This window comes from Carassius carassius, chromosome 2 (genome assembly GCF_963082965.1).
Source record: "Carassius carassius chromosome 2, fCarCar2.1, whole genome shotgun sequence".
Lineage (NCBI taxonomy): Eukaryota > Metazoa > Chordata > Actinopteri > Cypriniformes > Cyprinidae > Carassius > Carassius carassius.
In genome coordinates, this window is record NC_081756.1 from 47,942,641 (window position 1) to 47,954,340 (window position 11,700).

General features: G+C 40.2%; 1 protein-coding gene across 1 annotated transcript; it reads right to left on the reverse strand.

Annotated features, from left to right (window-relative positions):
- Window positions 1-1,522: 1,522 nt before the first annotated feature.
- muc5f (mucin 5f) lies at window positions 1,523-10,586 on the reverse strand. The gene is made up of 4 exons (XM_059518239.1): window positions 6,789-10,586; window positions 6,448-6,626; window positions 5,240-5,411; window positions 1,523-1,991 (listed from the first exon to the last, which is right to left on the reverse strand). Exons 1-4 carry the CDS (start codon window positions 10,129-10,131, stop codon window positions 1,954-1,956), a joined length of 3,732 nt encoding a protein of 1,243 aa, XP_059374222.1. The 5' UTR covers window positions 10,132-10,586; the 3' UTR covers window positions 1,523-1,953.
- Between the last annotated feature and the right edge of the window lie 1,114 nt (window positions 10,587-11,700).

Consider the following 11,700-nt stretch of genomic DNA (forward strand, 5'->3'; position numbering starts at 1 on the left):
TTAGATATGCCTTGTTGTAACAACAACAAAAATAAGCAAAGGGGTTTGATTTATGCTACAAGTGCCATCAAACAGATATCCAAAAATCATTGGCTCTTGTGAAAAAATGTGACTTAATTTCAAAGCCCTTTCAGAAAACAGTATCTGCTAACTGAATAATAAATGTGACTTATAAGTCTGTCACATAATACTGCAAAGTGGTTCATACACTAAAAAAGTGAAATGACTGTCATTTATTTAAAGTCAATTTTTCTATGCTTTCCACTTTAAACAAGCAAATAACACTCCCCAGTGAAAAAAAGAAAAGAAAAAAGAAAATAATCAATCTTGTTTAAATAGTATTTTACTTGACACCAGTGTTGATGTGCAAAACAGATACTCGTTGCTCATTGAAATTGTTATAAAATGCCCCAAAATAATTTGTTATATTGATTGTTATATTATATTATTATACTCACCTAGATTAACATTTGAGCAAAATATATTGGTCTATAACAATCCTTTACTTTGTGTGAGTGTTTGTATAAATATTATTGAACCAAAACATATATATAATCTGAAAAAAATAAATATATATATATATATATATATATATTGATTTATTGATTACCTAATATATTACCCTTTTAATATATTTAATATATAACTATATTTATTATATTATTTTTGCCGTTTATTCGTATGCTGTCTGCTGTTTTGTCATTACAGTAAAGCTACAGATACAAGAATGTCCCTATCTAGGTTTTTAATGTTACAGAACAATGCTGTGAAGCAGTAATTATCCATTGTCTTTGATTGGTAACAATTCTGTTTAAAATTTGGCTTGCTCAGATGAAGTCATTCTGAACTTTGAGAAAGATTATTCAATTCAGACAGTTCATGTTCACCATCACTTCAAACCGCCAGGTGGATCTAAAAATAGAAACAGACATATCTAACATTTGCTGTAGTTTATGATCAATTTAAGGATAAAAATGTTATCCAAAAACTAATTTATAGTTACCTGACTGATATTTTGTAGAGTAATGTATACAAATAAATAACAATTCTTTCCTTTGCACTGTTTGTGCTCTAGCTACATCATCTGCATGAGTATTTAATGTGTGAAATAGACTTGATCAGGTTAATAGATCCAGAATATTCAAATATATTTAAAAATCTGTGATCTATACAATGTTGGTTAAGCTTTGTTTTTATGATGTCTTTATGAAGCAAGCAAAACTTAACTAAACCATTTTTATGTGGCATTTTTGCACTAATCATGAAGCTTTCAAATAGTCAGGATGTCCCATTCAAAATGACTAAGAACAACCATCTAACTGCATATATTTATTAAAACAACCACAAAAAGATATTAAGAGAATTGAGACATAATTTGTTTAATTAATTAAATACAAATTAATCAACACAATGAGATTTTATTATTAGGGGGATCTTTGGATTGAAAGTAACCCATTTTAAGATGCTTTGCAACCCCCAGATGGGTCAGATATGGACAATACCAAGAGTGGGAGTTTTTTTTTTTTTTTTTTTTTTTTTTACAGGAATACTGGTTTATTTTGTACATCTTTCATGGGTTATTATTGCCAGATTAATTAAAACCTAGTAAAATTTTGTTAAATACACTACACAACAACTGTGTTTACATGATAATTTTTTCTTTTTTTTTTTTCTTTTTTTTTTTTTTTTTGCAATTATAAAATTTTGGATGATGAATACAGTTTTAAATACAGCATAAAACAGTTTTTATTGATTACCTAAATTAAAACTCATTTAACAAACATTTTCTGAAAAAAAGAAAAAAATAATAATGATAATATTAATAATTTAAAAATAAAATAAAAGTAACATTCAGTGTAATCCCTGTTATCCCTTTTCCATTTAAATAGTGCTTGTATGTTGCTGAAATCTGAGCTGGTGCTGTGCTGGTGTTCAGCAGAGGAACTATAATTTTCAGAATGCTGCCCCGTTTTTCTGAGAGTCGATGATTTCTGAGAAAAAAGTAAAGACATTATAGATCAAATAAAACCAATACAAACATAAATGCATCAATTTGGCATCGCTGAGATGAGGTTAATGCAACATTAATTGACATGAGACATACGATTAGCTTTATTTAACTGATTTAAATTGATGAATTTGAGTTTCTTAAAAAAAAAAAAAAAAAAATCAGTAACAGAAAAGGACCCTCTCAAACATATTACAAAATTCTAGAATGTCAGTTTTGTGACAGAATGTCACAGGAGACTTTATCAACTACCACACTGATATTATAATTTTAATCAATTTCTTGCACAAGCACATAACATCTCGGTTACATACGTAACCCTCATTCCATAATGGAGGGAATGGAGACATTATGTCAAACTAAATATGGGGTCTCACTTGGCAAGGCCAATCATTTCTGAGTTTAAGAGAAAACACCAATGAAAATTGGCTAGTGGATTTTACATGCTGATCCACTCCCCGTACCTACGGGTATATAAGTTGACAGTGCGCATCCACTCATTATGTTTTATGCTGAGGAGCCGAGAACATGTCCCAGCAACAGTGAATGGTTCAAGGTTGTGGCACAGGTACATATGTGAAGGGTCTGATTCAAGACTCGTAGATCCAAGATAGGTCGAAGGTCAGTGCTTTTCTTGGGTACAATGAAGTAAGGGCTGTAAAACCCCTTCCTCATATCGACTGGAGCAACTGGCTTGATTTCATCATTTGCCAACAGGACACCAATCTCCTCATGCAAGACAAAGGGGTCCCGGACTGCCACCAAAGTCTTGAGAACGCTATTTATACTTGGGAGGTCGCTTGGTGAACTGAATCGCATAGTTGAGTCGAACTGTCCAAATTTGCCAACAGGACAGGTTGGGCAGTGCAACCCACACCCCCAAGCTCCATACGAGTGGCACCAAAGGGACAGCGACATACCCGCAGTGGTGCAGCGATGGGGAGTTGAACTGGGTGGCCCAGAAGGCATCGTGTTCTGAGTCATCAAAGCAAAACTCCCAGTGTCCCCTAAGCGACTGGCCAGAGGCAAGTGGAAAGTTGTTGCGTCTCCGAACAGTGACCTTTCGGCCTCTGCCAATAGGGGGCATCATTGGAGAAAGTGAGGAAGCAGTGCGTCGCTCACTGTCAACCCACAAGCCTTGCTTTCCGAATTAAAAGGAAACTGCTGAATGTGGTTACCGGTGGCCGTTGAGCCAGTGGCAGAGCAAAAATAAATGGAAAAAGATGATTCTACGCCCAACCCTCCTCTGGAGAAATGAGCGGTGCTGTCCCTGCCACCTCCTGAAGTGCAGTCTCCTACATCTGTGCCTGTGTCGCGGCCACTTCATTGTCTTCTTAGAGGACTTAGCGGCTGGATGTAACATGGGGGAGCCGCTCTCCTACATGGGGCTTGGCGTGCTGGCGTTGATCTAGTCTCAGCATGGAGCAGAGCTGAAGTGGAGGACGCAGGAGGATGCCCATGGCAACGAGCAGGCTGAGACACGGCCTGTGACGGAAGAGTGGCAGCCGGAGGATCACATTGGGGCAAGATGTGCCGAATGGCCTCAGTCTGCTTTTGTGCTGCTGAGAAAAGCTGGGCAAAGTCCCCGACAGTGTCGCTGAACAGGCCAGCCGGGAGATGGGAGCATCAAGAAAGAAAACTTTGACAACATCTCTCATCTTGGCCAGGATGAGCCAGAGAGGGCACTCCTGGACCACCAGAGTGGACATCACCTTCTCAAGGGACCGCGCTGTGACTGTCGTTGCCTGGATGCAGAAGTCAGTCGCCTTGTGCAGCCCCTGCATCTACCTCAGGTCTTTACTACCCTTGTGCATTTGTTTTAGCGCCTTTAATTGGTGTACCTGCAGGACAGCCATGCCATGCAGGGCAGAGGCAGCTTGGCCCGCAGCACTATAAACTTTGGCAGCGAGGGCCACCGACAGCTTACAGGCTTTGGAGAGGAGACACAGACGATTCCTCCAAGTAGTGGCGTTTTATAGGCACAGGTGCACCGCAAACGCTCTCTCCACCTGGGGAATGTCAACGTACCCCCTAGCTGCCCCGCCATTGAGAGTGGTAAGGATGCTTCTTGCCTTAAAAGGGGCCGTCCACTACTTTGTCATCTCTTCATGTACCTCTGGGAAGAAAGGAACTGGGGCAGTTGTGAGCTGTGCTCCGCACTGAGAAACCAATCATCCAGCCATGAGCGGTCAGGGCTGGGCAGTGTAGTCACATCCAACCCGATGCTTACAGCTGTCTGGGAAAGCATGGCTGACACCTCTGGGTCCGATTCGGCAGTGGCAACAACACCTAAGGGGGGCAGCCCTGCCAAATCTTCATCTTCCGAGGCCGATAACCCTGATGCTGCAATCGACATGTCATCCACTGGCCACCCACTGAATGACAGTTGGGACTGCCGTGAGACTGCCCAGCAGAATCATCCAGTAGACGCATGGAACATGCGCTGTGGGAGGAGTGAGAGGTCCGTGGGGCATGGCTGGGAGGAGAAACTCTCACTGTAACCCTCAAGTCTCCCAGAGCAATAGCCTCTTTTGAGGCGAGAAAGACACGATTACAGCGATGCCATGTTCGTATGCCCACAATAGACGCATGACTCATCCATAAGCGCAGCTTCAGTGTGCTGAATGCCCAGACACTGAAAACAATGATTGTGGCCGTTGACAGAGGACAGAAAACGGCCGCATCCAGAATGACACGTGCAAAAACAGCATCTTGAAAAAGATGTGAATCATCCGTGATTTGCTCTTTTAACTGAAGCAACCTGGGGAATCGCTGATGACAGGGACACCGCTGTAACGCACCATAAGACCAAGCAAGATAAGCCCTCTGAACACAAGATGAATGGCTTTGTAGTGACTACTCGGCTCTGAAGCAAAGATCTAACGAGTGGATGCGCGCTGTCACCTTATATACCTGTAGGCACAGGGAGTGGCTCAGCATACAAAATCCACTAACCAATTTACATTGGCGTTTTCTCTTAAACTCAGAGATGACTGGCCTCCCAAGTGAGACCCCATATGTCATTTGACATAACTCGTAGTGACCGACAGATAGGGAAGTAAGGTTTCCTTTAAAAGTGTAATATACTGCATCCAATGTAATGTAATGTAGGTCGTGAAAGCCATTACAGATACCTGAGACAACATTTACAGGTCATTTTCTGTTCAACAAAATATTGTGAGAAAGTAACTAATTAATTAAATAGAACATCAGATATCTATCTTAACTCACTTTGGCACTCATATTTAAAACAGCATCCAGACTCGTCAGCAACTTTCAGTGGTTGAAATTTGTTTTTACACACAGGATACTGGACAGGATCACATTGTACTGCTTTATGTTCCACTGAACCATTTATGCATCTGTCTATAGAGCAATTTCCCACATGAATTGATTCACCATTCTAAAAAAGATTGTGAAAAAAAGTTATTCAGCAGTCTTGTAGGACATTTTATGTCATTCAAGTAGCAAGTTGCCTTCTAAAATTTTATGAGGACTTTTAATACAATTAAAAAGGAGTCCAATAATAAACACACACACACACACACACACACACATATATATATGACAAAAAAATATTTCTAATATTTCTAATATACGATGCGGACATGACATGCAAAAAAAAATAAAATAAATTGCGCACATGATTTACTAATTCGTTCCCTCAATGTATTAAATCATGCACTCGATTACTATTTCTTTCCCCCAATTTGCTAATTCGTTCCCTCGATTTGCTAAATCGTGCACACAATTTACTAATTCGTTCTCTTGATTTATTGAGCTCTTTCTCGATTCTGTGGGTGGTGGTGCATGGCCGTTCTTAGTTGGTGGAGCGATTTGTCTGGTTCATTCCGATAACGAACGAGACTCCGGCTTGTTAAATAGTTACGCGGCCCCATGCGGTCGGCGTTCAACTTCTTAGAGGGACAAGTGGTGTTTAGCCACGCGAGATGGAGCAATAACAGGTCTGTGATGCCCTTAGATGTCCGGGGCTGCACGCGCGCCATAATGGGCGGATCAGCGTGTCTACCATACGCCGAGAGGCGCGGGTAACCCGCTGAACCCCACTCGTGATCGGGACTGGGGATGGAAACTATTTCCCATCAACGAGGAATTTCCAGTAAGCGCGGGTCATAAGCTCGCGTTGATTAAGTCCCTGCCCTTTGTACACACCGCCCGTCGCTACTACCGATTGGATGGTTTAGTTAGGTCCTCGGATCGGCCCTGCCGGGTCTCCTCGCGGGCCCTGGCGGAGCGCCGAGAAGACGATCAAACAATTAATAAATTGAGGAAAACAAATTAGTAAATTGTGCACACAATTTACCCTACTATTTTTTTTCCTGCATACCATGTGTGGGGCTCTGTACTAATAGGAATTTACACAAAGAAAACTAAATCTAGATTAAGACACCAAAAATCTATAATATAAAAGTACTTACTTTAAGAGGAGGCATATGTTTATCACAATTGCCTGACAGTGTTTTTGAGGCTGAGGGCAACACTGTTGTTAAACAGGGTACTGATGATGTTATCACATCACACTTCTTATCTTCCATTTTGACACATTTTGCTGTGTAACACCATCCATCACCATCAGTTTTATTATAAATTTCTGATTCTGTGGGATAAAAAATGCCATCATTTTCAAGAGGTTAAGAGAAAATACTTTTTTTCTCCATTTTGACAAAAACAGAATAATTAATGCATGTATACATACAACTTAACCACAGATATAGTCAAAATCTTTATAGAGGTAGTGAAATACAGAAGAAATAAGTACCTGGCTTAAACGTTTTGCCATTGATTTCACAGACACAATCTTGATGTACAGTGACCTGACCTCCTGTTGAACCTGTGATAATTGGCAAACTTCTAGTGGTGCTTATTGTGCTGTTTGAAAAATGCTGATTTGTTTGTCTAATTTTGGATGATTTTCCACACAATCCATGACAATGTAATATTTGAATCTCATAATCAAAACATTGTTGTGTAACACCTTGGTTCTTATTTAAACAAACAAGTCCATCCACAGAATTGCATGTAACAGCCTGGCCCAACTGTGAAAGAAGCAGTCCAGGGTAAAGTTTTGCATGGCATTTAACCTCAGTTGGAACGGAGCTAATGTTAAAATGTGTCTTCATTATTGAGTTTACAGGTATAATTTCACCACCTTCAGGCCCTGTTGTTGGACTGCCAAAGTCCATCCAGTCTGACCACTGGCAAATACATTCAGAAGATTTTTTTGAAATGGTAGTAGTCTTTGCTCTTGTTGGGGGTACAATAGTTGTGCTTACACTTGAGGAGGAATTTAATAAAGCTAGACTCAATGCTGCTGGTAAAGTTGCACTAGCACAATCCCGATGACAGCACAACACTCTGATCTCATAGTCAAAGCACTGCTGTGTAATATTTTGCTTTTTATTTAGGCAAACAAGTCCATCTTTAAGATTACAGTTCACTACCTGGCCAAGCTGTGATACAGGAAGTCGGGGATAAAGTTTTGTACGACATTCAATTCCCTGTGGTATTGAGCAGGTCATTGGATAGGTATCAGTGATGATTTTGACTGGTATAAGTTTACCGCCTTCAGGACCAGTTGTTGGTCTGCCAAAATTCAACCATTTTGACCACTGACAAATGCATAGTGGGGTAGGAGTAGGTGGGGATAGTTTTGATGTCTTGGAAGGTGTAGAAGTTGCTGAAGGTGTACTTGAAATTGTGGTTGTTGTTAATCCTGACAACCTAGGAGTTGTTGGTGTTTGTGTGGAATTGTCACATTTTCCATGGCAACATAATACCCTGATATTATAATCAAAGCATTGCTTTGTGATTTTTTGATTTTTGTTCAAACATAGGAGCCCATCTTTTTCATCACAAATAATATCCTGTCCAAGCTGCAAAAGAGAATGTCGAGGATAATGTTTTGCATGGCATTCCACCTTCTTTGGGGCTGAACATAGGGACGGATAGGTATCTGTTATTTTTTTGATTGTTACTCTTATGCCACCTTCAGGTCCTACTGTCGGGCCACCAAAGTCCAACGCTTCTGACCAATGACAGGTACATTCAGAGGTAGAAGTAACTGGTTTTAATGTAATGAAAGATGGCATCTGTTGTATAGAAGTTGTACCTGAAGAAACTGTTGCTGGTTTGGTTGTTCTTGAAAGTGACAACCTTGCAGAGGTTGTTGCTGCCTGTGTGAAGCTGCCACATTTTCCATGACAGCATAATACTCTGATTTCATAATCAAAGCATTGCTTTGTGATATTTTGATTTTTGTTCAAACACAAGAGCCCATCTTTTGCATTACAAATAATATCCTGTCCAAGCTGCAAAAGAGAATGTCGAGGATAACGTTTTGCATGGCATTCCACCTTCTTTGGGGCTGAACATAGGGACGGATAGGTATCTGTTATTTTTTTGATTGTTACTCTTATACCACCTTCAGGTCCTACTGTCGGGCCACCAAAGTCCAACACTTCTGACCAATGACAAGTACATTCAGTGGTAGAAGTAACTGGTTTTGATGTAATGAAAGATGGTATATGTTGTATAGAAGTTGTACCTGAAGAAGCTGTTGCTGGTGTTGTTGTTCTTGAAAGTGACAACCTTGCAGAGGTTGTTGCTACCTGTGTGGAGCTGCCACATTTTCCATGACAGCATAATACTTTTATTTTATAATCAAAGCATTGCTTTGTGATATTTTGATTTTTGTTCAAACACAGGAGCCCATCTTTTGCATTACAAATAATATCCTGTCCAAGCTGCAAAAGAGAATGTCGAGGATAATGTTTTGCATAGCATTCCACCTTCTTTGGGGCTGAACATAGGGATGGATAGGTATCTGTTATTTTTTTGATTGTTACTCTTATGCCACCTTCAGGTCCTACTGTTGGGCCACCAAAGTCCAACGCTTCTGACCAATGACAAGTACATTCAGTGGTAGAAGTAACTGGTTTTGATGTAATGAAAGATGGTATATGTTGTATAGAAGTTGTACCTGAAGAAGCTGTTGCTGGTGTTGTTGTTCTTGAAAGTGACAACCTTGCAGAGGTTGTTGCTGCCTGTGTGGAGCTGCCACATTTTCCATGACAGCATAATACTTTTATTTTATAATCAAAGCATTGCTTTGTGATATTTTGATTTTTGTTCAAACACAGGAGCCCATCTTTTGCATTACAAATAATATCCTGTCCAAGCTGCAAAAGAGAATGTCGAGGATAATGTTTTGCATAGCATTCCACCTTCTTTGGGGCTGAACATAGGAATGGATAGGTATCTGTTATTTTTTTGATTGTTACTCTTATGCCACCTTCGGGTCCTACTGTCGGGCCACCAAAGTCCAACGCTTCTGACCAATGACAGGTACATTCAGAGGTAGAAGTAACTGGTTTTGATGTAATGAAAGATGGTATATGTTGTATAGTTGTACCTGAAGAAGCTGTTGCTGGTGTGGTTGTTCTTGAAAGTGACAACCTTGCAGAGGTTGTTGCTGCCTGTGTGGAGCTGCCACATTTTCCATGACAGCATAATACTCTGATTTCATAATCAAAGCATTGCTTTGTGATATTTTGATTTTTGTTCAAACACAGGAGCCCATCTTTTGCATTACAAATAATATCCTGTCCAAGCTGTGAAAGAGAAAGTTCAGGGTAAAGTTTTGCCCGGCATTCTAATTCTTTTGGTGCTGAGCAGATGGTAGGATAGGTGTCAGTTATTTTTTTGATGGAAATTATTTCACCACCGTTAGGACCCATTGTTGGGCTCCCAAAGTCCATCCAGTCTGACCTCTGACAAATGCATCCCAGACTAGGAGTAAACAAAGGGATTTTTGGTGTCTGTGCTGTGTTACTGCCACAATTTCCATCACAGCAGGATACTCTGACCTCATAGTCAAAGCACTGATGTGTAATATCTTGGTATTTGTTCAAGCACACAAAGCCATCTTTTGCATTACATATCACAACCTGTCCAAGCTGTGAAAGAGAAAGTTCAGGGTAAAGTTTTGCACGGCATTCTAATTCCTTTTGTGCTGAGCAGATGGTAGGATAGGTGTCAGTTATTCTTTTGATGGAAATAATTTCACCACCTTTAGGACCCATTGTTGGGCTACCGAAATCCATCCAGTCTGACCTCTGACAAATACATCCAGGACTAGGAGTAAACAAAGGGATTTTTGGTGTCTGTGCTGTGTTACTGCCACAATTTCCATCGCAGCAGGATACTCTGATCTCATAGTCAAAGCACTGATGTGTAATGTCTTGGTGTTTGTTCAAGCACACAAGGCCATCTTTGGGATTACATTTCACAACCTGGTTAAGCTGGGAAAGAGACAATCTGGGGTAATTTTTTGCACGACATTCAACTTCCTTTGGTGCAGTGCAGACTGTAGGATAATTGTCCAAAATTCTTTTGATTGATATCTTTTCACCACCTTCAATACCTGTTGTTGGACCCCCAAGGTCCAACCATTCTGACCAATGACAAATGCAGGTAGGGTTAGGAGTATGTGTGGCTGTTTTGGACAGTGAAGAAGTTGTTGAAGCAGTTGACAGAAAAAATGAAGTTACTGGATTTGTGTATAGACTAGTACCACCGGAGAAACTTTGGACCATTGAGATTGTAGTTGATCGTATAGCCAATTTTGTTGATGTCATTCTTGAAGCAGTTGGAATCGGTGATTTTGTTGAGAAATTGCCACAGTTTCTGTCACAACAGAATACTCTAATTTCATAGTCAAAGCATTGCTGTGCATGGCCTTGGTTCTTGTTCAAGCAGACCAGCCCATGTTTTACATTACATTCTACAACTTGTCCAAGCTGTGAAAGCGGAACGTCCGGGTATAGTTTTGCACGGCACTCCAGTTCTTTTGGTGCTGAGCAGATGGTAGAAAAGGTAGAAATAGGTATTAGTTCACCACCTTTAACATCTGTTGTTGGGCCACTCCAGTCTGTCCAACGGCATATACATAGAGGTGTAGGAGTATAAGTCGTTGTTTTTAATGTTGTGAAAGTTAGAGAAGTTATTGAAGGAGTTGTAGAAGATGTTGTTGTTATTGGAGATGGAGATATACTTGTTACATTGATCCCTGCCAAAATATTTGTTGAAGGTGAAGCAGTAGAAATTGCTGGTAGAGTTGTGGATATGCTTTTAGTAGAGGGGGAACTCTGGACTGTTGCTTTAGTCACCTGTTGTATGGAGGTGCTTGGGGAAGTTGAAGGTGTAGCAAACAACTTTGTTATAATTGGCTCTGTAGTTGGCAATATGCTTTTACTGGTGGAGTAAATAAAATGTGTTGATGTTGAAGTCATTGGTGAGGTTACGTCGGGTGAAAATGATAGTGAAGGTGTACCAGTAGAGAATGTTGTTGGAGTTATGGATATGCTTTTACCAGTGGGAGAAGTGTGTAATGTTGGTTTTGTAACTTGTTGTGTGAACCTGATTGAAGAAGAAACTGAAGGTGTAACAGAAACCTTTGGTGAAGTTTTTGCTGCAGTTGTTGATATGCTCAATAGAGTATTCATGCCAGTTGAAAACGATGGTGGAAAAGTACCAATAGACATTTTTGAAGGGATTGTGGATACGCTTTTACCAGTGGGGGTATTCTGGAATGTTGGTGTTGTAACTTGTTGTGTGAACATGATAGTTGAGGAAACTGAAGGTGTAACAGAAAACTTTGATGAAGTTGTTGC